This window comes from Chroicocephalus ridibundus, chromosome 6 (assembly GCF_963924245.1).
Source record: "Chroicocephalus ridibundus chromosome 6, bChrRid1.1, whole genome shotgun sequence".
Classification (NCBI taxonomy): domain Eukaryota; kingdom Metazoa; phylum Chordata; class Aves; order Charadriiformes; family Laridae; genus Chroicocephalus; species Chroicocephalus ridibundus.
The window spans coordinates 59547900-59571188 of NC_086289.1; the positions used below are offsets into that span (position 1 = coordinate 59547900).

The 23289-nt window shown below is 49.1% G+C and overlaps 1 protein-coding gene across 1 annotated transcript; it reads left to right on the plus strand.

Moving 5' to 3' along the window:
• Positions 1-19411: 19411 nt before the first annotated feature.
• Positions 19412-23027, plus strand: LOC134517448 (sentrin-specific protease 2-like). The gene is made up of 6 exons (XM_063338969.1): positions 19412-19540; positions 19959-20162; positions 20282-20364; positions 21480-21564; positions 22273-22368; positions 22810-23027. Exons 1-6 carry the CDS (start codon positions 19412-19414, stop codon positions 22870-22872), a joined length of 660 nt encoding a protein of 219 aa, XP_063195039.1. The 3' UTR covers positions 22873-23027.
• The last annotated feature ends 262 nt before the right edge of the window (positions 23028-23289 follow it).

Genomic DNA, 23289 nt, shown 5'->3' on the forward strand with positions numbered 1-23289 from the left:
TCCTGGACAACCGGGGAGGTCCCGGCTGACTGGAGGTTGGCAAATGTGACAGCCATCCACAAGAAGGGCCGGAAGGAGGATCCGGGGAACTACAGGCCAGTCAGTCTGACCTCGGTGCCTGGGAAGGTCATGGAACAGATCCTCCTCAGTGCCATTACACGGCACGTGCAGGAGAACAGGGTGACCAGGCCCAGTCAGCATGGGTTTGTGAAGGTGACCCACTTAGTGGATGAGGGAAAGGCTGTGGATGTTCTCTACCTGGATTTTTGCACAGCTTTTGACACCGTTTCCCACAGCATTCTCCTGGAGAAACTGGCTGCTCCTGGCCTGGACAGGTGTACTCTTTGCTGGGTAAAAAACTGGTTGGATGGCCGTGCCCAGAGCGTGGTGGTAGATGGAGTTAAATCCAGTTGGTGTCCGGTCACAAGTGGCGTCCCCCAGGGCTCGGTCCTGGGGCCAGTTCTCTTTAATATCTTTACAATGACCTGGAGGAGGGGATCGAATGCACCCTCAGTAAGTTCGCAGATGACACTAAACTGGGCGGGCGTGTTGATCTGCTTGAGGGAAGGTTGGCTCTGCAGAGGGATCTGGACAGGCTGGACCGATGGGCTGAGGTCAGTGGTATGAGGTTCAACAAGGCCAAGGGCTGGGTCCTGCACTTGGGTCACAACCACCCCATGCAGCGCTACAAGATTGGGGCGGAGTGGCTCGAAAGCTGCCCGGCAGAAAAGGCCCTGGGGGTGTTGGTGGACAGCCAGCTGAATATGAGCCAGCAGCGTGCCCAGGTGGCCAAGAAGGCCAACAGCATCCTAGCCTGTATCAGGAATAGTGTCGTGAGCCAGACTAGGGAAGTGATCATCCCCCTGTACTCGGCACTGGTGAGGCTCCACCTCAAGTACTGCGTTCAGTTTTGGGCCCCTCACTCCAAGAAGGACATTGAGGTGTTGGAGCGTGTCCAGAGAAGGGCTCCAAAGCTGGTGAGGGGTCTGGAGGACAAACCTTATGAGGAACGACTGAGGGAGCTGGGGTTGTTTAGCCTGGAGAAGAGGAGGCTGAGGGGAGACCTTACCGCCCTCTACGACTACCTGAAAGGAGGTTGTAGAGAGATGGGGGCTGACCTCTTCTCCCTGGTGACAAGCGATAGGACGAGAGGAAACGGGTTCAAGTTATGTCAGGGGAGGTTTACATTGGATATGAGGAAACATTTCTTCACTGAAAGGGTTATTAAGCATTGGAACAGGCTGCCCAGGGAGGTGGTGGAGTCACCATCCCTGGAGGTGTTTAGAAAAATGGGTAGATGTCGTACTTAGGGACATGGCTTAGAAGCGGTTTTTTTGTCAGGGTAGGTTAATGGTTGGACTTGGTGATCTTAAAAGTCCCTTCCAACCTCAGCGATTCTATGATTCTGTGATTCTCTCTGTTAGTTTTTTTATAACAAGTTGATGTAGTTGCTGTTGTGCAAGTCAACTGAAAACCAGTTCAAGACGGCAGCCGAACTTTAGTAAAAGTTTGGCAGGATATCCTGCGCTGTATTTCCAATCAGGAGTGGAAACACGAAGACCTTTCGAGCAAAGTCTTTTTGAAACAGAATTGTGCAGGGTACGACAGGACAGCAATTGCTATCCCACCTGCTCCCCTAGTCTCTGCTCTTCTGTTCTTCCTGCTTCCCTATTCTTCCCTTTCCTATACTTTGATTTCAAACAAAAAATAATAAAATCCCGTGCAGACAGTCTTCAGCAAGGCTTAAAATGAGTGATGTCTGAACTTTTGTGAGTCATAAATAGGCAAGTTGTACGCAATGTAGGCATTTGTAAAATTAAGAGAGAAGAGCACAGAGCTACAACCTGCTATTTCAGCCTAGATCAGGGAGCGGCTTTTCTAATGCTCTTGCTAGTGTTATTTATGACATTTTTGGCTTACTTAAGGCTTCTATTTTACCGAGTCAATGGCTTTTCTACTTTTTAAAGCGGGAAGCGCTCAAGTCTCTGCAGTGTAGCAGCAGCGTTTGGATAAAGAATCTAGGATATGACTTTCCGACTGTCTGTTGAGCTGCTCCAAGTCCATGCTGCCAACAAGAATTGTGCTCCTGAAAATGTGTTCTGCTTTCTCCCTTATACTAGTGTTTGGACAGACAGTCGGATCTGGGAATTAAATCAGCTCATTTATTTTTTTTTCCCCGATTGCGTTTCCAGCTGCATTGCTTTGCAGGCTTGACTGGACTGTGGAGCCACGAGTCCTAATGTCAGCATTGGGGATGGAGAAGAAATACCAGGTGCTTTCGCAAGTAATGGGACTTGCTATTTCAGCAGCAAAGCAAACTGAAACTGGTTTATGTCACAGTTTAAAAAGGGAGGGGAAAAAACAAAAAAGAAGGGAAAAAAAATTGGAAGTTGTGGAAGAAGAACTAAGGAAGCAGTTTGAGAAGGTTCGAAACAATCTGATAGCTGGATGCCACCAAAAGGACAGGTCGTTCTTTGTGTTCCTCCTTCATCAGCTGCCCTTGATCTGACTTTTTGTTGGGCTGGTCGGTACCCGAAGCTGTCAGAAAATCCTTTGCTTTTTGCTGCTGGACTAGTCTCCTGCCGGCTTGGTGGCACGGAGTGAGCCCCAGGGCCAGTGCAAGCGGCAGAGGTGGTGGCAGGAAGCTGGGCGTCCGTGCTTCTTGTCTGATAGTCTCATTTTTCAAAACACATTCTTGTCTTTTTTTGGCTTTTTTTTTTCTTTTTGGTGGAGTGTGGGAACTGTCATGGGAAGGGGCTGCTCTGCTTTCCCTCCCAGTGGATTCCCAGCCCCCCCAGCAGTGATCTGGTCTGGTGCTGGTGTGCTTCAGGGGGAGAGAGGCAAAAGCTGTTCCTTCTCTGTTGGATCGGTTGCTAAATTGAGTAGCAGGGAGGTGGAAGGAGTGTGAGGTGAGCGCAATTACACCTTGTGTAAATGTTATCGTAGATTTGATGATGTGTAATGTGGGGCTGCAGCTTGCCTTAAGAAAACAAGTGGAACTACGTAATTGTATAGGAATTTAGGATTTAAAATATACTTCAATCCCTTTATTTGCCGGTATCTTCCACTAAGGAAGTGAAACCTGTAACTTGGGTCCCCGTGAGGAAAACCTGGATCTCGGAAGCGCAAAGAACACGCGGTCCTCACTTCCATACCTTACGGCTGCTTCTGTCCACGGAACCCTTTTCTGTCTGCTGCCCCCCAAATAATGCTGCTGCCCTGGCATTCCCTGCCTGTGGAGCAGAGGACTGTAACGCACCTTGATGAACGTGCTCAGAAATGTCATCCCTACAGCATTCCCCGTTGTTTTCAATATGCTTCAAGGATGGAGAGAATGATTTGGAAACACACAAGCCTGGACTTCAGGGCTTCCACCTCGATGCCAGCAATGCCCAATGAAGGGGAAGAACTGTTGGTAACCATCAAGGGAGCTGGGGTATGTTTGTGGGCAAGATCCTCCCTGCTGCTTCCCTCCAGTTGTGCATTTCTGGTGTCCTTCTCGGTATCAGACCACCCGTATTTCGACAAGGTTCCTTCTGTCTTGCCTGATCCCGCCAAGAGGGTGAAGTTTTATGAACAGAAGTCTTTTTCCCCAAAGGAAGAACAGCCTTAGTTTGGGGTTTGGCCCTTCTTTAATCTGGCGTTGTCTAACTCTTTTACAAAGAGTTGAAGGCTGCTTACAGCGCTATTAATACATTAACTCAGAACTCATGTCTGTGGATTGTTTCCTTTGGAAGGGAATAACGCGTTGAGGTTAAATTTGTTGTTTGTAACCTAAATTAGTTCTCAGGATTTGCACTGCCCTTTGCAGGGTTAATATGTGAGGTGGCCATAGTTTAGGACACCTCCTCCAATATTTTGACCGAGAAGAATATGGCCTTGATTCTCTTGCTCCTGGAATTCACTGAAAATCTGCTTTGTCCTGCGAGTTGTGTCCCACCCCGTCCCCACAGTGTTGGATGGGAGGCAATTGTAAATAGTTCAACTTGAAGTTGTTTGGAAGTGGTTTAAGCACGATCCCATGTTGGTTTAGCAACTGAATTTCGGAATGCTTAATCTGGAATGCCCATTAGGCTGAATATTCAGGTTCAACAGATGCTACAAAGGTAAAGCAGGTGATTTTTGAAAAAAATCCGGTACTGCGGTGTCATGGCTGAGCGTTCTTGATCAGAATTGACAGAAAATTTGGAACTGTTTGGTTTTAGGAAAAAATAGAATTCTGCTGCTGCTGAACTTGAAATGTTCTTTAATCTCTTGAAAGAAAGAAAACCTTCTGGTGTGGTCAAACCAAGCGTTTAGGCAACGGGACTGAAGTTAAGCTTTATACTGATTAAAAAAAAGTCTCCAATGCTAATGAGGGTCTGTCATTACCAAAGAAGATTACAAGTAAACAACAGAGTAGAGGGGGTATTATTTGAGAACAGTGTCTGAGCGTGTGACACAGAATTGCATTTTCGGTCGGTGGAAAATGAGGATTTGTTTGGAAGTGTGAAGCCTGCACGTGTAATGACACTTGTGCCGGTGTGTGTATATATGGATATATATGCACCACGCGGCAGGGGAGGGAGCAGAGCCCATCTCCAGGAGTGCTGGGCACCTCTCTGGTGACACCGGGAGGACAGAGCAGGGTCTCCGTACGCCTCCCCCAAAGCCATCCTCCCAGCCCAGACCAGATGTGGAGCAGACGCTGCAGCGGGGCTTCGCTGAGCTGATGTGCCACCTCCATGCAAGCCCCTGCCATGGCAATGGTGGCGGGAAGCTGAGGGACCCCTGCCCGGCACTCCTAGTCCTTCTGGGTCCACAAAGAGGTGGTGATGGCCACTAATCTGGCCACTGTTATGCCACTAATTTGAAATATGCTGCTTCAGCATCCAGTTCTATGAAGCTGCTTTCACGCTTTTCTCCACCGTGGACAGAAACGGGAGTGTTGCAGGTGAGTTTTGGCTTCACAGAGAGAAACCGAGAAAAACCTCGCGTCTTTCCTCACCCAGGAACTCAAAAGCCCTGCGCCCCCTCCAGCTCTCGGCTGCAGGATTCAGCTAACACCGGCGGGATGGGGAGAGGAGAGGGAGGCAGAAGCCGACTGAAGAGGCATCTCCAAGTCGCAGGCCCTGCGGGGGGCTGCCCTGCCCTCTGCCGGGCTGCTTCCACCGCCCACCCTGCCTGCAGCCTGCCTGCAGCGCCTCTGCCATGGCCACTCCTGCCTCCAGCGCTCAGGCATCTTCCTGGGCCAGAGCCCTGAAGCAGAAGTGAAGCGGCAATTAAGTTCCTCAAGTAATGAGCAAGGTCGTTGTCATTAAACCAGACACCACCACCACTTAAGACTCCCTGCAGGCGTCAAAAGCCAGGGGGACCTCCTGTGACAAGGGCTGTCCCAAAGGGCCATTCCTGCCCTGAGCCCTTTCATCTGCCCCCTTTGCTCCTCTTGCACTTAACCCTTCATTTTCATTCCTCATGTGGAAAAGGCTCTCCAGGACGCGGCTGCAGCAGCACGGGCACATTTCCACCCCAGAGGCAACACCTGATAAACCACTAGGAAGAACCCTATTAAACCCCCCACCCCTTAACAGCGGGGCAGGGCAGGGGATGGCCCCCGAGAGCCAGCCAAGGCCACCAGGAGCCAGCTCAGCACTCGCCAGCCCCACAGCGGCCGCTTTAGCCGGGCTCCCTGCAGCGGGCCCTTGGCCGCCGCTACATCACAGTCGGTCACCAGGGTCGAACGCAGCGTCCGCGTCCCTAGTTGCAGCGGAGCCATGGCGGAACCGCACGCAGCGCCTGCAGCTCCCCAGCGGAGCGGCACAAAGCGCCGCTTGGGCCGTGAGGCCAGGGCTGGGTAAGCCCGGCAATGCCATTCCCTCACCGCCGCAGAGCACAGGAGGCAGTAGCGGGCGCGCAAGAGCCCGTGTCGCCGGGCCGTGTGGCCCGCCCCCGTCCTGCGGGAGGCGGAACGGCTTCTCCAGCCTCTGGGTCCTCCATGGGGATCCTCCGGCCTCCGACGGGCCCCCGGGCCTCTGTGGGTCCCCCGCGAGGTCCCTCCGGCCTCGGTTGGGCCCCTGCGGCCTCCAACCCGCCCTCTGCGGGGCCTCTAACCTAAAGGGAAACGGGCCCAGGCCCGCCAGGGAGGGTTTAGCAGCGTCCCACGGCCGTCCAGGGCCCGGCTCGGGGCTTTCTGAGAGGGAAAGCTCCTCGCCTGGACGGAGGGGGCGGGCAGGCACCGGCCCAGCCCCAGCGGGGAGGAGGCGGCGGAGGGCTGGGCGGCCGCTCCCGCCTCCCTCAGGCAGCGCCAAGATGGCGCCGCCTCCCCGTCCCTCCCCTCCCTTTCGTTAGCCGCTCTGCGGGCTGGGGCGCAGTGTGGTGTCCTGCCCCGGGGTCCCCGCCACGCTCCTGGGCTGGGCTCGGCCCCTTGAGGCTTTTCCATGAGAGAAAGATGAACAATTACGGGCATGAGTGGTGAAGGTGGTGGGCAAAGGAGATAAGCGTTAGCTACTCTCGTACTGCACTGCTGCAGCGCAGTCTGCGATTTTTTGGGATGGGGGGTTACCCTGTGTAAACTTGAATTTTTTACAAATTCGAATTATAAATCTTAATGAAGTGCCCTCAACACTGGTGGGGGAGGAGGTTTTGAAAAGAGGAGGGCCTGAGCTTCTGTGGGAGCCTACAGAGTTGCTGAGTTTTCCTAATACCTTCTTTCTTTCCTGTCCTTGCTAAGGAGGCAAGTCAAATGCTGGGCGTAAATAGGTGCTGTCTCCTGTAGAGCGTGGAGAAGGACATGAATGCGTCTCTCCCTGGAGAGCGGTCTCAAGTTGCTTTTATGTTCTGGCCCGTTTTTTCGGCATGTTTCAAATACTACTCAACACTCTGTGCGCTTCCCTGTTTCTGGCGGGTCCTTGGCAAAACCCCAGTTGCAATGACACAGTTTAACCTCCTCCCGGGGTTGTGTATTCCCATGGGAGACAGAGGTAGCTAGGCTTAGATTGATTTTTTCCTTCCCTTTTGTCCATGCACGTTCCCTGGCCATGCCCACTTCAGAACAGCAAAGGTTTCCACGTTTATTTCTGAACTGGCAAGAGAGAATTCATCTTTTCTTGTGATCCACGTAATTCTAGCCCTCCAAGTGTCTGTTAAAGTGCAAAAGGAGAAGACAAGGCTGTCACAGGTGTTGGGTGCTCTGGTAAAGGTGGAGAAAGAGGCACTTGTGTTCACAAACTGTGGTTATGAACCGCAGTCAGGCGTTTAAACCGTGCTTCTCTGAGGAAGTAGCCTTGAGGAGGCTGGATTGTGCCGATCCCTGCAGAAGAATGAGGCTGGAAAGCTTTCACTGAAAAGCAGCCCAGAATGAGCTAGCTCTTGCTGAAGTCGAGCAGGAGGATACCAATATTTTGGGTTCCTTAGTTTTGCCTTCTGCCATGTCAAATATGCTGAGTAAGGTTGCATTTTTATTATAGTGTATTTGCCTTTCAGACCTCCCTCCCCGATATTTTCTGCCTGACTTTAACAGCATAGTAAAAGCAAATATTCTTGGTATTGTATGAAAGGTGCCGCTAAGGATATCGGTTCCTTTTTGTGCTCCTGATACAGAGAGAAGATGAGATAGTCCATAAGTGGTGATAGCAGCAGGTTTTGGGGGCCTAACAGTTTAAAAGGAATGATTTTGTGTAAGAAAGACGGAAGAATTCTTCAAAGAATCCTTGGCGTCTGTCATGGCATTTTGTGGGGCAAATAGAGGAAAAAAACAACTAGGAGCAACCTTTGTGCTCCATTCCCAAAGTAAAAATGTGTACTGGATTTTATCGTTGTTATCAAGTGATAGACTATTTGGACATACGCTTAATAAGAAAGGGTGCAGCTAAGAATCCTTTGAAGAACGAGTTCCCGAGCACTGCTTTAGCAGTAAGTTATTGCAGTGGGTGTCTGCATGAGTTGCTTTCCCACCTTTTGTTTCCTGTCCTACTTAGTCTTTTCTTTGCAACTCCGTGTAGTGACTGAGGAACTTGGAAGGCTTAGTAGTGGCTGGTATGCTGCTTTCCTTGAGGAAGGAGCAAAACTTGGCATCGTAACTTCTGCAAGTTTTTGGTGATAGGAACAGATGTAAAAGGTTAGGAAGCATTAGGAGAATGAGGAAAAGAGGCCTAATAGGGTGTAGTGGGATAATGAGCTGTGTGTGAGCGGTCCGTTGCCTGGGAGAGGTTGTGGGGGGTTGATGGGGGATGCTCAGCGGTGTGCTCAGGTTGGGTGTGTGTGCCTGAGATGATCGCAGGGGTGCTCGGAGGAGGAGACCTTTGGGCTATGAAAAGTAACTTTGGAAGTTTGGGTCCTGTGAAGGGAAGTGAGCCTGGTAGAAGCTTCAGGAAGTTTCAAACCACTCTTCTGTGTGTTCTTTCCTCAGCATTTGTACACCTGCGGAGGATCCCGATGAGCCTCCAGCCAAAAAGAGAAGAACAGGTATTGGACGTTACAGAAGTCTTTAATAGGCCTGATTTTTCTTAGGTTTCATCTGCCTTAGAAAACTCTGTCTTTTGTACTTCTTTTGACTTTTCTACTTTTTCTATTTTAGTTTATTACTTTTGTAATAAACACGTACACGTAATAAACTGCATGCATGTGTGGAGGGGGGAGGAGGATGAATTGCACCCTGTGCTGCTTCTCCAGAAACAGGGAATGTTCCCCAAAGCAGGGTTTTTTTGCATATCTGGCTGGCAGACTCACGGGTGGGTTAGTCTTTGAGCTGTGGCTCTTGAGGGGCTGCTCAGTGAGGCAACTAATACAAAAATTGCCACCAAGTGCTGTTGGCAGAAGGGTGTGAAACTTGAAATGGGTTACAGTGCTTTAGCTGTGGCTTTGGTGCCAATAGAAATCCTAATCTCCTTTCCTATCATGTTCTTATATGGCCTGTCTTTGGTTTTTTAGATTTTGACGACTCTGAGCCTGGAGAGAAACCTGAAGAAGTTTCCTCTGTGGTGAAGTTGCAACGCAAGGCAACTAAACGCCGGAGAACGTCAGTCAGCGACGATGCTCCAAGCACAGAGTCTGGGGAAGAGGTTAGCAAGGGTTGGGAAAATAGGGCGAATCTGTGGAAGATGAAAGAGCAAGCGGCTCTCCCTGAAGCGTCCTGAAGTTGGGCCTGCTCTGAGCCTGTGCAGCAGTAGGTGGTTCTTTTCCATTTCTAGCAGGCAGCTCGTGTGTGCTGGGTTTGCCTTCCTCAGCTCTGCGTCCTCTGCTCTACCACTTGCAGCCGAGGAAGGAGCAAAGCGTTTGTTGCCTTCCAGATACTTTCCCATCATCCCAGTTTATGGTTGTCCTGTGTTTGTAAACTGTTGTTACTCTCTTTCTCAAGCTTGTAGTTAAGGAATCAAAATACACTACTTTGCAAGAAAAACTGCGTACTTCTTCTGGATAAACCTCCTTCTGATAGGTTCATAATCCACCATTCCGGGGGAGGATGCCTGTAGGACTGGGACTCTGTCAAAATGAGTCATGAGCTGCTTGACTTCCTAGTTTGGTTCAAGTAGTAGTGCTATTTTTCTTATTGCCCTATAGGATAAGAGGAATAAGAATCTGTCATGCTCTGACTATTCGTTCGTGAGAGAGTCATTCTCTCTTATTTGTTCAAAATATGTTTTTGAAGGGCTAAACTACCACACTTTGGACTAGTGATAACTGCGTGACAAGCTTATATTGTTTTAATCACTGCAGGTATCAGAGCCTGTATTAAAAGCCTCAAGTGTACTCGTCAGAGATCCTGCAAAGATTGGCATTCTTCCGCAGTCTGAGCGGGCAAATCATGGTCCCCAAGTCAGAACAGAGTTGACTAAATTTCAGGAACTTTCTGTTTGCTGGCATTCACATGGAATTCATGTTTTACTCTCATTGTTTTCCTTTTTTTTGTTTGCAGTCCACCTTTTCTGAGCCTCCAGCTAAAAGACCAAGATGGTGTATGGAAGAAGGAGGAACACTACAGATAGGTAAGGCTGACATGGAGTTATGAACTCGTTTCTTTTTCACCCGCCCTTGTGCACCGTACAGCTGGAGCCCTAGAGTTCTGTAGGGCTTATTGCAGGCACAATACTAGGCAGCGTCTGGGAATACTTGAGTGTGAGCTCTGTTTCCTGCCTGCATCCTTGCATTGCCTCTGGAGTGGAGCCAGGCGTTGATCTTGTCATCTCAGTAGACGAGCTGCCTTGGATGCAGTCCTTCAGTTCTGATATGTCCACTGTTGGCTTGCCAGAAGTCAGTAGTTTGAAAAGCTGATTTGGGGTAGTAGGTCCTGATAACCCTTTTTTATTTCGGGTTTTGGCTGGCAATCCCTTGTGTGCACAAGTTTCTGTAGTTGCCAGTATGAAACTCTGAAACTCTCCTCAAGTGACATAACACAACTAATATTATGATGTAGGAGAGAAAATGACAAGTTTTCTTTTGTGAAGCTCTTGACTGTAAACTCATAAAACCCTTCAATTTCTTTTTGTAGTTACTTCCGCAGCAGGCCGGCGCGGGGCCTATGTACGAACGGCTGCTGGGGGCCCTTGGCGTCGTCCTCGCCACCGTTGCCCACCGCCCCGCGCCGCCCGAAGGCCTCGTCGCCATCCAAGAGGCCACCCCCGAGGTCAGCGAGCCGCCCCGCCGCCTGCGGGCCACCCGTGGTCCTCTCCCATCACCCCATCCCATTGCCAGACCCCGTCCCCCGTGGCCTGCCCCAGCTCTGGGGCCTTTGCGGGACCCCCCCGGGGCCTGCTTGGGGGTGGCAGGAGCCTCGGCCCCATCGCCTCGGCCCGAGGGGCTTGAGCCGTTAGCCGCTCTGCGGGCTGGGGCGCAGTGTGGTGTCTTGCCCTGGGGTCCCCGCCACGCTCCTGGGTTGGGCTCGGCCCCTCTGCCCGCCCAGAGCCCCCCCTGCGGGGCGGCAGGGCTCGGCGTGGGCTCCCAGGTGCCATGCGCCGCCCTCTCCCACCCTGGCACCCCTCCTCCCGGCCCGGCTCTTGGCTTGTGTGGCTGGCCATTGGTCCCACCGCTGTCGGGTCGCCCTGTGCCCGCGGCCAGAGTTGTTCACTCGTGATGCTGAGATGAGTGTGGGTTCCAGACGTTCCCCCCGCCTCGCTTTCCCTCTGCACAGTGTAGGGGTTTGAAAAGAAAGAAAAGGGGAGGAGACTTGGAGTAGGAGTGTTGAAGGAGCAGGGAACAGTCTGTATACATGTAGGGATATCTTGGGTGGAGGAGAGGCATGGCATGGGGATGTGGCAGGTATGTGGGGTGGAAGACAGGGGGATGCCTTCCCAGACGTTAAGCGTTGCAGGTGCCCCAGAGCTCCCAGTGACAGATGGCTGAGCCATCTGCGTGCCTGTCGCATGTGTCTCTCCAAGGAGAGGGAACATCTGGGAACACGTGCCATGTTTTGGGGAGTGTGGTTGCTCCAGGAGGCTCTGCTGAGCGTCTCATGTTCCCCGGTGAATGGGAAAAGCGAAGGTCTTCTGGAAGGAGCCACTCGTTGCACAAGCAGTAGTTCACAGCTGCTGTGCAGAGCACGATCCCAAAGTGAAGAATGCGCCTTTGTGGGCACTGCAGGCTGTCGTGTCACGGCCTGACCAGGAGACCCAGTTTTGCTAAGAGTTCACTGGGAGTGACAGGCGAAGCAATTAGGATGAAAGTCAAGCGAAAGTGTGTTAGACGGCTTGAGAAGCTGTCCTGCTGAAAATAAGTTTTCTAACAATGCTCTCCGAGATATGCAGTAAAATAGCAAAGCTCCCTTGTGTGAGTCTCTTGAAGGCAATCTAAAGCACAGGGTGGTTATTATTGCTGCCCCTTGAGGTTTTTCCATGATAGAAAGATGAACAATGATGGGCATGAGTGGTGAAGCTGGTGGGCAAAGGAGATAAGCATTAGCTTATCTACTACTGTAGGTAATAAACTGCATGCGTGTGGATGTATACGTAATAAACACATACACCTGACAAACTACATGCGTGTGTGGAGGTGGGAGGAGGATAAATTGCACCCTGTGCTGCTTCTCCGGAAACAGGGAATGTTCCCCAAAGCAGGGTTTTTTTGCAGATCTGGCTGGCAGACTCACGGGTGGGTTAGTCTTTGAGCTGTGGCTCTGAGGGGCTGCTCAGTGAGGCAACTCATACAAAAATTGCCACCAAGTGCTGTTGGCAGAAGGGCGCGTAACATGGAATGGGTTACACTGCTTTAGCTGGGACTAAGATGAGGGGCTTTGGTGCCAATAGAAATCCTAATCTCCTTTCCTATCATGTTCTTATATGGCCTCTCTTTGCTTTTTTAGTTTTTGACGTCTCCGAGAATGGACAGAAACCTGGAGAAGTTGCCACTGTGGGAAAGTTGCAAAGCAAGGCAACGAAACGCCCAAGAGCGTCAGTGAGCGACGATGCTACGAGCAGAGAGTCTGGGGAAGAGGTTAGCAAGGGTTGGGAAAATAGGGCGAATCTATGGAAGATGAAAGAGCAAGCGTCTCTCCCTGAAGCGTCCTGAAGTTGGGCCTTCCAGATACTTTCCCATCATCCCAGTTTATGGTTGTCCTGTGTTTGTAAACTGTTGTTACTCTCTCTCTCAAGCTTGTAGTTAAGGAATCAAGATACACAACTTTGCAAGAAAAACTGCATACTTCCTCTGGATAAACCTCCTTCTGATAGGTTCATAATCCACCATTCCAGGGGAGGATTCCTGTAGATTGCCATTCTTCCGCAGTCTGAACGGGCAAATCATGGTCCCCAAGTCATACCAGAGTTGACTAAATTTCAGGAAGTTTCTGTTTGCTGGCATTCACATGGAATTCATGTTTTACTCTCGTTGTTTTCCTTTTTTTTGTTTGCAGTCCACCTTTTCTGAGCCTCCAGCTAAAAGACCAAGATGGTGTATGGAAGAAGGAGGAACGCTACGGATTGGTAAGGCTGACATGGAGTTATGAACTCGTTTCTTTTTCACCCGCCCTTGTGCACCGTACAGCTGGAGCCCTAGAGTTCTGTAGGGCTTATTGCAGGCACAATACTAGGCAGCGTCTGGGAATACTTGAGTGTGAGCTCTGTTTCCTGCCTGCATCCTTGCATTGCCTCTGGAGTGGAGCCAGGCGTTGATCTTGTCATCTCAGTAGACGAGCTGCCTTGGATGCAGTCCTTCAGTTCTGATATGTCCACTGTTGGCTTGCCAGAAGTCAGTTGTTTGAAAAGCTGATTTGGGGTAGTAGGTCCTGATAACCCTTTTTTATTTCGGGTTTTGGCTGGCAATCCCTTGTGTGCACAAGTTTCTGTAGTTGCCAGTATGAAACTCTGAAACTCTCCTCAAGTGACATAACACAAATAATATTATGATGTAGGAGAGAAAAGGACAAGTTTTCTTTTGTGAAGCTCTTTATTGTAAACTCATAAAACCCTTCAATTTCTTTTTGTAGTTACTGATGCCTTACGCTCACTGTCCCTTTGTGACAAGACAATTCCGCGTCTGAGGTAAAAATCCTTCCGTTTTCTTGGAGTTCTTCTCCGAAAGGTTTATTGCCTTTCATTTTTGTTGTTGAACTTCCTGCGTATTGCCTAACATTTGTATTTGTGTCCACAGAGCAATATTCCTCCAAGGTAGCCTGGAACTCCCTCAGGCTGCTGTACTAAGGGAGGTCTCCAGCTGCTTTTTTGGTTTTTTCTCCCCCAACCGATTTTAAGCTTTTTCTTTAAATCCAGATACTTCATAGCCACAGGAGATTAGATAAAGATGAAAGGTCTGTGGTAAGAGGAAGTGTAGAACTTGAGAAGAGGCTGAGGTGACAAACAGCAGTGTATCTTCAAGGCAGTTATTCTGATTTTCGCTTTGACTTCTCTGTACTTGCCCATGAGCTAGTTGAAGACAGCAGGTCTTCATCTAAAGGTTGTAAACATCTCGCATCTGTCTCCATCATCATCAGCGTACGTGCTTTAACACAACAGCTGTTGGTGAAGCTAGCATCGGGAGCTGCATATTTGAACCTTCTCTTGATACTATTTCTTTTGCCCTTGATGTTTTTAGCACAAGCCAGAGGGGCAAGCAGGACATCAAACCTGCCTCAGGCAGCGTCTTGACACCGAGGCCACCCATTAAGGAGCGCGCTGCGCCAGAACGCAGCACTTTGGAAGCCAGCAAAATGGGGAGGCTTTTCTGTACTGCTGAAGAGGTAACCTGAGTGCGAAATGTGTCTTTTGAACGGAAAGAACTTAGCACTGATAGCAAAACGGTGTGTAAAGGCTGAAGGAGCAGTTTGTAACAGCACAGTGGGTGTAGTGAAAGAAGTTGAAGGGATGCTTCTGGGAAATCAGCATATAGCATTTCATTTGCCTTTACGTGCATCAGGTCTTGGAACAGAGCAGTGGTTTGTTGCCAAAGGATTGAATTTTAAACCATTTTCATGGACCTGGTGTAGTGGGGGAGGACCCTGCAGCCAGTTTCCCTTGTCAGTGGAGCTGTACTGCCTTGTCACTAAGTATGTATTTGTTGCAGAGTTGTTTCACTACTTTGTCCTTAACCGAGCTCAACTCTGCTCTTTAGGTAGCAAGTCTAAAAGGATGGCGGAGGGAAAAAACCCACTGAGTTGCTGCTACCCCTTCCTTACAGGGCTATCTGAGAGGTCTTTCCCTGTCCTTTCCTTCCAACACCTGAAGGAACCATTGGAAAATTCCTGATGAGCTTACATGGGAGCAGAACGTAGGGCAAAGTGCTGGAGAAGCAGGCCACGGCAAGCTGTGGAGCATGACTAGGATATGCCCAGGGACTCATAGCAGCCAATCATGATGTCTATTGGCAGGAATGCCTATTAGCCTGAATTATTAGGCAAGGGGTGCAGACGATAGCTGAAGAGCAGAGGCCCCCATTTGAGGAAACAGTTGCAGAAGGAATTTTGAGCGTTTTGGTGGGACACGAGCTCCTAGAGCAGGGCTAACACAAAAGGAAGGTGGGAATTCCTGCTAAAGTAAATGTGAATAACGTGCCAGTATTTTGGGAGCAGCCTGTGCAGTCCACGCTATATCCGGATGACAAACGTTTGCTTCACATGCAGTGGTTCTAAGCTGTTTGTTTTTCCCTCCATTTTGCTAGGATGTTCAGCGAGGAGAAAAGGTGAAACATCAAAAGCCTTTGGAACCAGTAAAGGAAGAAGATGCTGGAAGCCGTCCTAATCCAGAGCCGAGAAGGTTCCGCAAGTAATTATAGGCAAAATTGCCTTTAACTTTTTGGTGGTAACTTTGTAGGTGTTGTACATGGAAGCGGAGGGGATGACTGTGTCCTACTGTGGGGGTTCTGGGCAGTGTCCCAGGGCAAGTGTTGGGGCAAAGTAATTTTTAAAAGACCGACCCCCCCGCTTCAGCTCCCTGCAATGAAGCACGAACAGTGTCTGAATGATCTGTTGGGCTCATATCTCAGAGCAGAGCTGGAGCATGTGAAGCAGATTCCTTTCAGGTGAAGCTAAACCAGAGCGTGTTCCCAGGGCACGTGCCTAATGCACTCCGACTGCTAATGAGCATGTAGTCTCTGAGGTCAGGGTAGAGCAGGTCTGAAGTAAAATGTCCTCCTCGGTGGCCTCCTCAGGTTAACCCGGGTATTTGTAGGATGTGCAAAGAATGTTTCTTTCTTTTTAAAGACAAACCAAAACAGCCACTGATTGACTGGTGAAAAGGTAAAGGGAACAAATACCACGATGGATTGATCTCTCTTGAAATTCTGAAGAGACAGAAAATTGGACTCGTGTATCTGCAGTGTGCCCGAGTTGAAAGTGGCCGAGTTTCTGAACGTAAACTCCCCATGGAAATCCCTTTGCATTTTGTCCGGAAACTAGTGCAGGAGACAGGATGTTTCTGCCAAGGGATTAAACAGCTGAATTTTACGTTACGTATACCTGTTGCTTTACCCATGGCTTCCAACTCTAACGTAGACAGTCGCGTACGTCTGAACTGGATCTGTCCTAGTGAATTGGTATGTACTGACAAGAAATGCCCTAGGTATAAAAATAGTGATTCTCCTCTGTTGTTTTTGCTGCACCAAAGGGTTGAAGCCTATTCCAAGGAACCTGTGATGACTGACCCGGAAGAAACAAAAGGAGGAGGAGAGGTTTATCCATATGCAACTCTGAGGACTGGTGAGTATCCCCATGATTCAAATCCATTCCAGTTTGTAGGTAGACTTCAAATGAAAATAGGGCATTTCCTATACACTCCCACATGATATTCAAAGTTCACACTGCTTGCCAGAGTTCAAACTTCCTAACCGTACAGTCGTCATTTAAATATATATTTTTTTTATTTATTCCTCAGAAACGGAGAGCTACGTACATCTAATGGCAATTGAAAGTTGACTTATTTTTTTAATACTACTGCTTTTCTGTGCAGGTATCACATGGGTGGATGTTTGCTGCCCAGAGCCATCTCAGGGCGATGTTGTGACCAGGTAGAGTCTCTTTTCATCACGGTTCTTGTTTCTTTTGGCTCTGTGCGCGTGTCTCTTTCCGTGCCTGTTCTTCTCCCCGCTTTAAACACTAGCGCTCTCTTTAGCCGTGCGGCACTGTTGTGTGCTGGAATTGTCAGTGGTTCACCTAAGCGTGAGGGGAGAGAAGGAAATAAAGGAAAGGATAGAGTATGACGGGTTGAAGTAAAAGGAACATTTTCTTGCCTTCTTTGTGGATTTAACTACCAAGGGAAGTCATTTGACAAAGCTTGTGATACCTACTCTTCCCCTGCTGGACTGAAAGTGGAGAATACTGTGAGAGTCTGTTGTAGGTCTCCCTCCTGAAAAAGGGGGTCTTTGGTGACAAGGCAAATTCTTGGTTTTGAGGAAGGCATGTATAGACAGACAAGGTTACTGTCTGTGTATGTGTTTGCTCTTCAGAGTCTGCGTGGTTTTACTGGTAATCCTCTCCAAATGGGGACAGTCACTCTCTTGACTAGCCTATAGGAGGCAAGTAAATATCCTGTAGGTGTCCCATTTTTAGTTCCCTGTGCTGGTCTTAGTTCCCGTAAGCTAACTGTATTTGGCTGCAGGTAGAGTTGCGGGTGTTCATGTTATACCTTGCAGTATAAGCCCTAGCACGCAGCATTTATCCCCAGTAGATCCCAGAGCACTTGACAGAGGAAGTGCTGGTTGCTTCCCTGTTTTCCAAATAATGAAACTGATCAAGAGAAACCAAAGGAGTCTTGCACAGGGAGATGGGAAGGAATTTACAAAGCCTCCAGCGCTTCCTTCTATGCCAGTCTCGCTGCTCCGAAAGAATCGTGCTGGAAGCGGAGACGATGTTGTCACAGGGGTGCAACCGAGGCTGTAGTCAGCAGGAGCCTTGAAAAAGCATTTCTTGTCCAGAAGGTGAATTCTTGAGAATTCCGTGGGACAGTACAGGTCCACAGCTCACTGCTCTCTCTCTTTCTCTCTCCCGCTCCTCGCAGGGGCTCCCCACCAGCAGAACAATCTCTGGAACAGGACGGAGAGGTGAAACAAGCTGTTGCAGTTGCAGGGGTAAGCTTGTGTTATTCATGATTTCATGTTTTAGGAAAATGTATCTGGTTGTGATGAGAAATTTTTGCGCTCCTCCCTTTCATTACTTCCTCAACAATATCTGTATTCGTCCAGGTCGTTTTTCCCAAGGGAAGCGGGAGCATGATTTGTTGAGTAGCACGATCACAAAGGGTTTCCCGCTGCCGTTCATTTTGTTTCTGGACTATGATGAGCGCACTACCCTATGCTATTTTTCTTCTTCCCCTTTGATGTGTTGGGTACAGCCTCAGAGTCTTTACTGCACGGGCTTGGTTGACCTGCAGAGCTGGACTGTGGTATCTTTAGTGGTGTCTTTTTTTGTGAGATAGGAAGTACGTCTCTTTGACTTTCGTCTCTGGTCAGGATTGAGATCAAAATAAAATTTTAGTCCTGGAAATCAGAGCTATTAATCTCCATCTCAACCTGATACCTACCTGCGGAGGCTTTTCTGGGGTTCTTAACGCTACTCCAAGGCAAACTAACTTCCTGCCTCTCTTGCCTCCGTTTAGTTTTGAGTGCAGCACTACATGGGTGCGCAGTTGGAATGCAGTCCTCGATAAAAAGTGACTTTGGAGTTGGCTGGTTAGATGCGTGTACAAAAGCCCTTCCAGTTTTAGACATGAGCAAGATTTTCTGTGCTATCCCCTAGCAAAAAAATCTGTGCTGGATTGGTAGCTTAACGTCCTTTTGTCTCACAGGAACAGCGTGGAGCTCAGATCGCAGAAGGTGTGTTATGCCAAGTACCTCTGGCACCCGCCCAGGCCAAAAAGTCACCCGTCCTTGCCGTGAAAGGAAAGAAAGTCATAATGCTGAGAAGAATAGGAAAAGACTTTACTCCGCTCACAGAGGTACCGTAGCTGACAGGCTGTTTGACAAAAGAGAAGGCTGTGAAACAGCTGCAAGGAACTCCATTTGTTATAGGCGGTTCTTCAGGCTTTTTGAAATCTGAAGAACTTGCATTTAAGCTGTTAGGGAGCGTCTGCAGCTGTGACTTCCCAGTGCAAAGGTCAGCACTAAAGCTGGTTTGAGGGATTGAAAGGATTTAAGCATTTGATGCTCCACGCACTCCTTCAGTTGTGCTAACCTAAGGGTTTGTGGGGCTTCTGTTACTCGGACAAAAAGGAGTCCACGTTTAACAACAGCCTCCCCTGCTTGTCTGAATGTTGGCCGCTTTTATTCTTGGGAGTTGCAGTCTGATCGAGCGCCCCCTTTTTTGCCTCTTGAGGATTGACTTGGAAAGGGCTAGCAAGTCCAGAGTTTACAACGTCTGCAGAGTGATGCTCAGTACAAGGAAAACCAGGGGTGTTCTTATCCTGCTAGCCCACGTTCAACCGAGAAGAAGATGCTCTTGCAGTTCAGAGTATTTTATACTAACAGACCCAGTGGTTGCTTTGCATTCCCTAAGCAGAATTTCCTTTGCATGGAAACCTGCAAATGACAACCAGTTGCATGCACAGCCTGGACTCCCGCTTCCCTGACTGCAGTGTAGCTGCCTCGGTTTCCCCCTTTGCTGGTACTTCAGCTCCCTTGAAGTTCCCCCACCTTCCCATTCTTTCAGGCTCCTGACTTAGCTGCCTTGGCATGGAGAATGCCTGCTGCGGTTGCCTTAAACCTCAGCGTTGCGAGGGCTGCAGCATCGCATGGGAAAGGCGTTTGCTGTGTGTTTGCCCGTCCCTGCATTTTATCTCAGCTTCCTTGGTGAAAACAAGTTGAGGCAAACCTGGGCCCTGAAGTTGCAAGTCAGGATGCTGAAACCAACCAACCAACCAAAAAGGGCGATTGCTAACCTAGCCGAAAGCCGGCAAAGGCAGTTGCTCTGTCACCTGAGCTTCATTGCCAGGCCGTGTTTGAGTTGAAAGCTGCCCGCAGGTTGGCATGCTCGATGCTCTGTTTCACAAGTCCTTCCCCATTTAATTGTCCATTTCAGGCCATGGAGAGAGAGGTCGTTGCCGCATTAGGCAAAGGTGAGCCAGAGGAGATCATGAGCAGTGCCTTCAACCTAAAGGTGACTCGTGAGGACGTCCACACCCTAAGGAACGGTTGCTGGCTAAACGATGAGGTAAAACTAGCTGCAGCACAGGGATCTTCTAATTGAGCATTTCTTTAAAAATACCCCTTCACCGTGTACTTTTCAAAGTTATGTGATGACCTGCACTGCAGAGGCTAGAAATCTCTGTGCAGTTCTTATTTTAGGTACTGAAGGGTCCAGTGTTCCTGGCAGTTCCTTTACTTGTTGTGTTATGTGCTTCCAGGAGTTAGTCCAGGTTCTTGGAGTGGGTGGCAGGTGTTTTTATCAAACTGCAGTTTGATAACCAACTGTAACCAAGTGCGATGTTCTCACAACAAAAGCTGACAGCTGAGGCTGGAGTTCTCTCAGCTGCGTACTTCAGGGTGGCCAGAAAAGAGATGTGGCTGTATTTTTCGTTTGGTAAGCTAGCGTCTGATTTTACATCTCCAGTTTACTCTTTATGGTACAGGTCATTAATTTCTACATGGGTCTTGTGATGAAGAGAAGTAAGAAGGCAGGATATCCATCAGTCCACGCTTTTAGTTCCTTGTTTTATGAAAAACTAGCTTCTGGGGGCTACAGGACAGTAAGAAGATTGACCAGACGCGTGGATGTCTTCCAGAAGGACATCATCTTCGTGCCCATTAACTTGAGCTTGCACTGGGCACTAGCGGTGAGTCAAACAGGCTTGTTATTTAGAGTTGGGTGGGGAGAAAAAGCTAGCAAGAAAAGTCACGTAGGTTTGTGCAGCACAAGGTGGTGCTTTGTCTAACAGTCACCTTTGAATAACAGGTCATAGATATGAGAAAGAAGACCGTCAAATACTTTGACTCCCTGGGGCAAGAAGGAGGGGACAAGATTTGTGAGACTTTGCTGTAAGTAACTGCTCAGTCAGTGCTTTTGTGTTGTGAATGAGGAGAACGTTTTGGGATTTTGCCCCTGTGACACGACGGCAAGTTTCCACATGTCTTGTAGATAACAAACCAGAAATCTTGGATTCGCTTGCTGCGAGTTGTCTGACAGTGACTCCTTCCCTAGTCTCACGTCGTCCCCTGCACCCAGCGTCTTGGATGCCTGGGTTCTGCCACCTTCCCCCTAGAGCACAGACAAAGACATGGTAGCCCCGTGGCACACGGGCACCAACCTTGTTAGTGATCAATAAAATGGGGCTATTGACGAAAGGGAAGAAGTTGAGGGCAGAAGTGTTTGAAGATACCGCTGGGTGCTCTTTGTAATTCTGACATTCTCGTTCAAGACAGATACCGTGTAGCCAGCTTTTGCAGCTGTGTCAGCTGGCACGCACACCTCTCCAACGTAACGGGGACAGGTTTTCCTGTTGTGCAAGCAGGCGTCCTTAGAAGTCTCTGCCACTGATGCAGAGGTAGTCAAACCCCTTAATCCAGCAGCTTTGTAGCCCAAGAGCAAGGAGAGCGGCCCCGCAGAGACAAACCAAGCGTTGGTTTAGTCCGGTGCTGTCCTGAACAGTTAGGAGCAGGTGCCTGGGAAAGGCTATAAGAACAGGTCTGCATCCAGTCCTTTTTTCCAGCAACTGGTGGCCTGGAAACTTCCTCAGCCAGAGGTGCTGGCCCAAAAGCTTTTGTATTTGTCCTTCCGGAGGCGCACGCAGTGTGTGGGATTCAGGCACGTGGTGGGCTGACGACATTAGGGTTCCTTGCTTGGTTTTTCTGTTCTTCCTCTGATAACATGGGATTTGGGGTTTTTTGGCCTCTGCTAAGCAATGAACTTAGGCTTTTGTGGAAGCCTCTGTTGGAATTGTCGGTCTCATTCCTGATGGTTAGCTCGCAGCCTCTCGCGGTGTTTGTAAATTTAAGATTTGGATTTTTCCTCCAAATGCCTGAAACCAGCTGCTGTGAGGGTCCTCTGACATTTTACTCTCCTGCCATTCATCTTCCTGTGATCTTTCAGCAGCTCTTTTTTCCTTGGCCTAAATTACAGCGATGAAGAGTGGTTTTTCTTTTGTTTTAAACAGCAAATACCTGCAAGAGGAGAGTCGTGAAAAAAGAAACATGGAGCTGAATGTTTCGGAGTGGACTGTTCACAGCATGGAGCCACACGTAAGCAAACACTACTTGCACTTGAAATGTGAACTAGAACTCCTTGTCACGAAGCTCTTAACGCTTTCTCATAAGGCCAGGACTTTAGAGAACAGCCATAAGCATCTTCTTCTGGTCCCACATGGGGCTGCAAGTGGACCAGGAAACCATGCTGGGATGAAATCTTTGCGCAGTGCCTCTCCTTGCTGGCTGAATACTTTCTTTTTTTTTATTTTTTAAAATTGCTCTGCCACATGAAGGTGAATTTGGCTTTGCCCCCATTTCACAAGTCAAATTTCAAGTCTCTTTAGCAGTTGTCAGAGAACGTGGGCTGCTTGTTTGCAGCCCAGATCCTGGCACGTGACAAAGCAAGGGCTTGGGCTGATGTTTCTCGACAAGTTAATAGTGAAAAGCAGCACCGAAAGCCTCGATTTAAGGGATGTCACTTCAGAAAGACACTGTAGAAACCTCCAGACACCTTGCAGGGAGGAAGCCTGCTGTCCCTTATCAGCCTGCCAGGAATTTGGCTTGTAACATCCGAGCATAGGAAGCCGAGGGGAGGGATGATGTGCAGTTCCTGGGGTCTGTTCCTTGTGTTGGGGAGCGGTTACTGGGGATGATGCAAGTTCAGGAGTGTCTGGTTAGGGTATTTTTGGTAATGGGTGCTGCTTCCAAGTTGCTTTTCCTTGAAGATAGAGGCAAATTCTCCATCTTCTTTGCATTCATTAGGAAATCCCTCAGCAATCGAATGGAAGCGACTGCGGCGTTTTCACCTGCAAATACGCAGATTACATCTCGAGAGAGAAACCGCTGACCTTTACACAGGTGAGTGAAGGTTCTAAACAGCTCCAGCCCCTTTCGCACAGAGACAAGAGCCAGCGAAGTTACGCAGCGGCTGAGGTGTCTGCTCCCAGTGAGATTCCTCTTGGGCGAGGTACTGCAGCCAGGGGGTTTGTGAGATCTGGCCTTGGGATCTTTGGGAGAAATGGGTCTCACCCTTTGACCAGTGAAGACACTGGTTCTTTTCCAAGGCAGTGCTCTTCTGTGAAAGTGCTTGTGAGCTGTTGTGTGGTCAAGGAGATCTGGTTTTGGTGGCATGTCACCCTCTTAGGAGCTGTGCGGGTGAAAGCCAGGTTGTACCGGAAGGGCAAGTGTTGACGGTTCTTAAAGGGAAGTGTATATTAAGGAAGTAACTGGGTGTTTCTGCGTATTTTGTGTCTCTTTCTGCCATGATGTGTTTTTAATGGATTTTTCTTTTCTTTTCAGATCCACATGCCTTATTTCCGCGAGAGGATGGTCTGGGAAATACTCCATCAAGAGCTGCTGTGAGGCATGCGCTACCAGAGTAACACTGTCATCACCTTTGGGTGACTACCTCTTCTTTTAGTTACTTTTCTACTACCTCATTTGAAATAGCAGCAGGCACACAAGTTTTTCTCTTTAGGTTAAGTAGTAGTGGTTAAGATTGTTATTTCCCCCCCTGCCTGCCCCTATTTTGGAGACAGTAACTCTCCTTGAAATTAGCTAACACACCTTAAGTGCAAGCTGGAAAGGTTGGTGTCACCTGGGCAAGGAAATGGTTAAGAACAAATGCTGTGAACTTCCATCGCAGAGAGGGCTGCTCACACCTCGCAGTGCACGTGGCCGCGTTCTGGACGAATGGGACTCATCTGGTGGTGGTGACATTGCACAAGTGGAACTTCTCTAACAGCACACGTGGTCACGTTATGGACAAATGGGACTCAT

Coding starts and splice junctions, on each gene's coding strand:
- LOC134517448 (XM_063338969.1), top strand. CDS start 19,412: ATGGAGAGAGAGGTCGTTGCCGCATTAGGCAAAGGTGAGCCAGAGGAG. Junction 19,541..19,958: donor GTTGCTGGCTAAACGATGAG/GTAAAACTAGCT, acceptor TTTATGGTACAG/GTCATTAATTTCTACATGGG. Junction 20,365..21,479: donor AAGATTTGTGAGACTTTGCT/GTAAGTAACTGC, acceptor TGTTTTAAACAG/CAAATACCTGCAAGAGGAGA.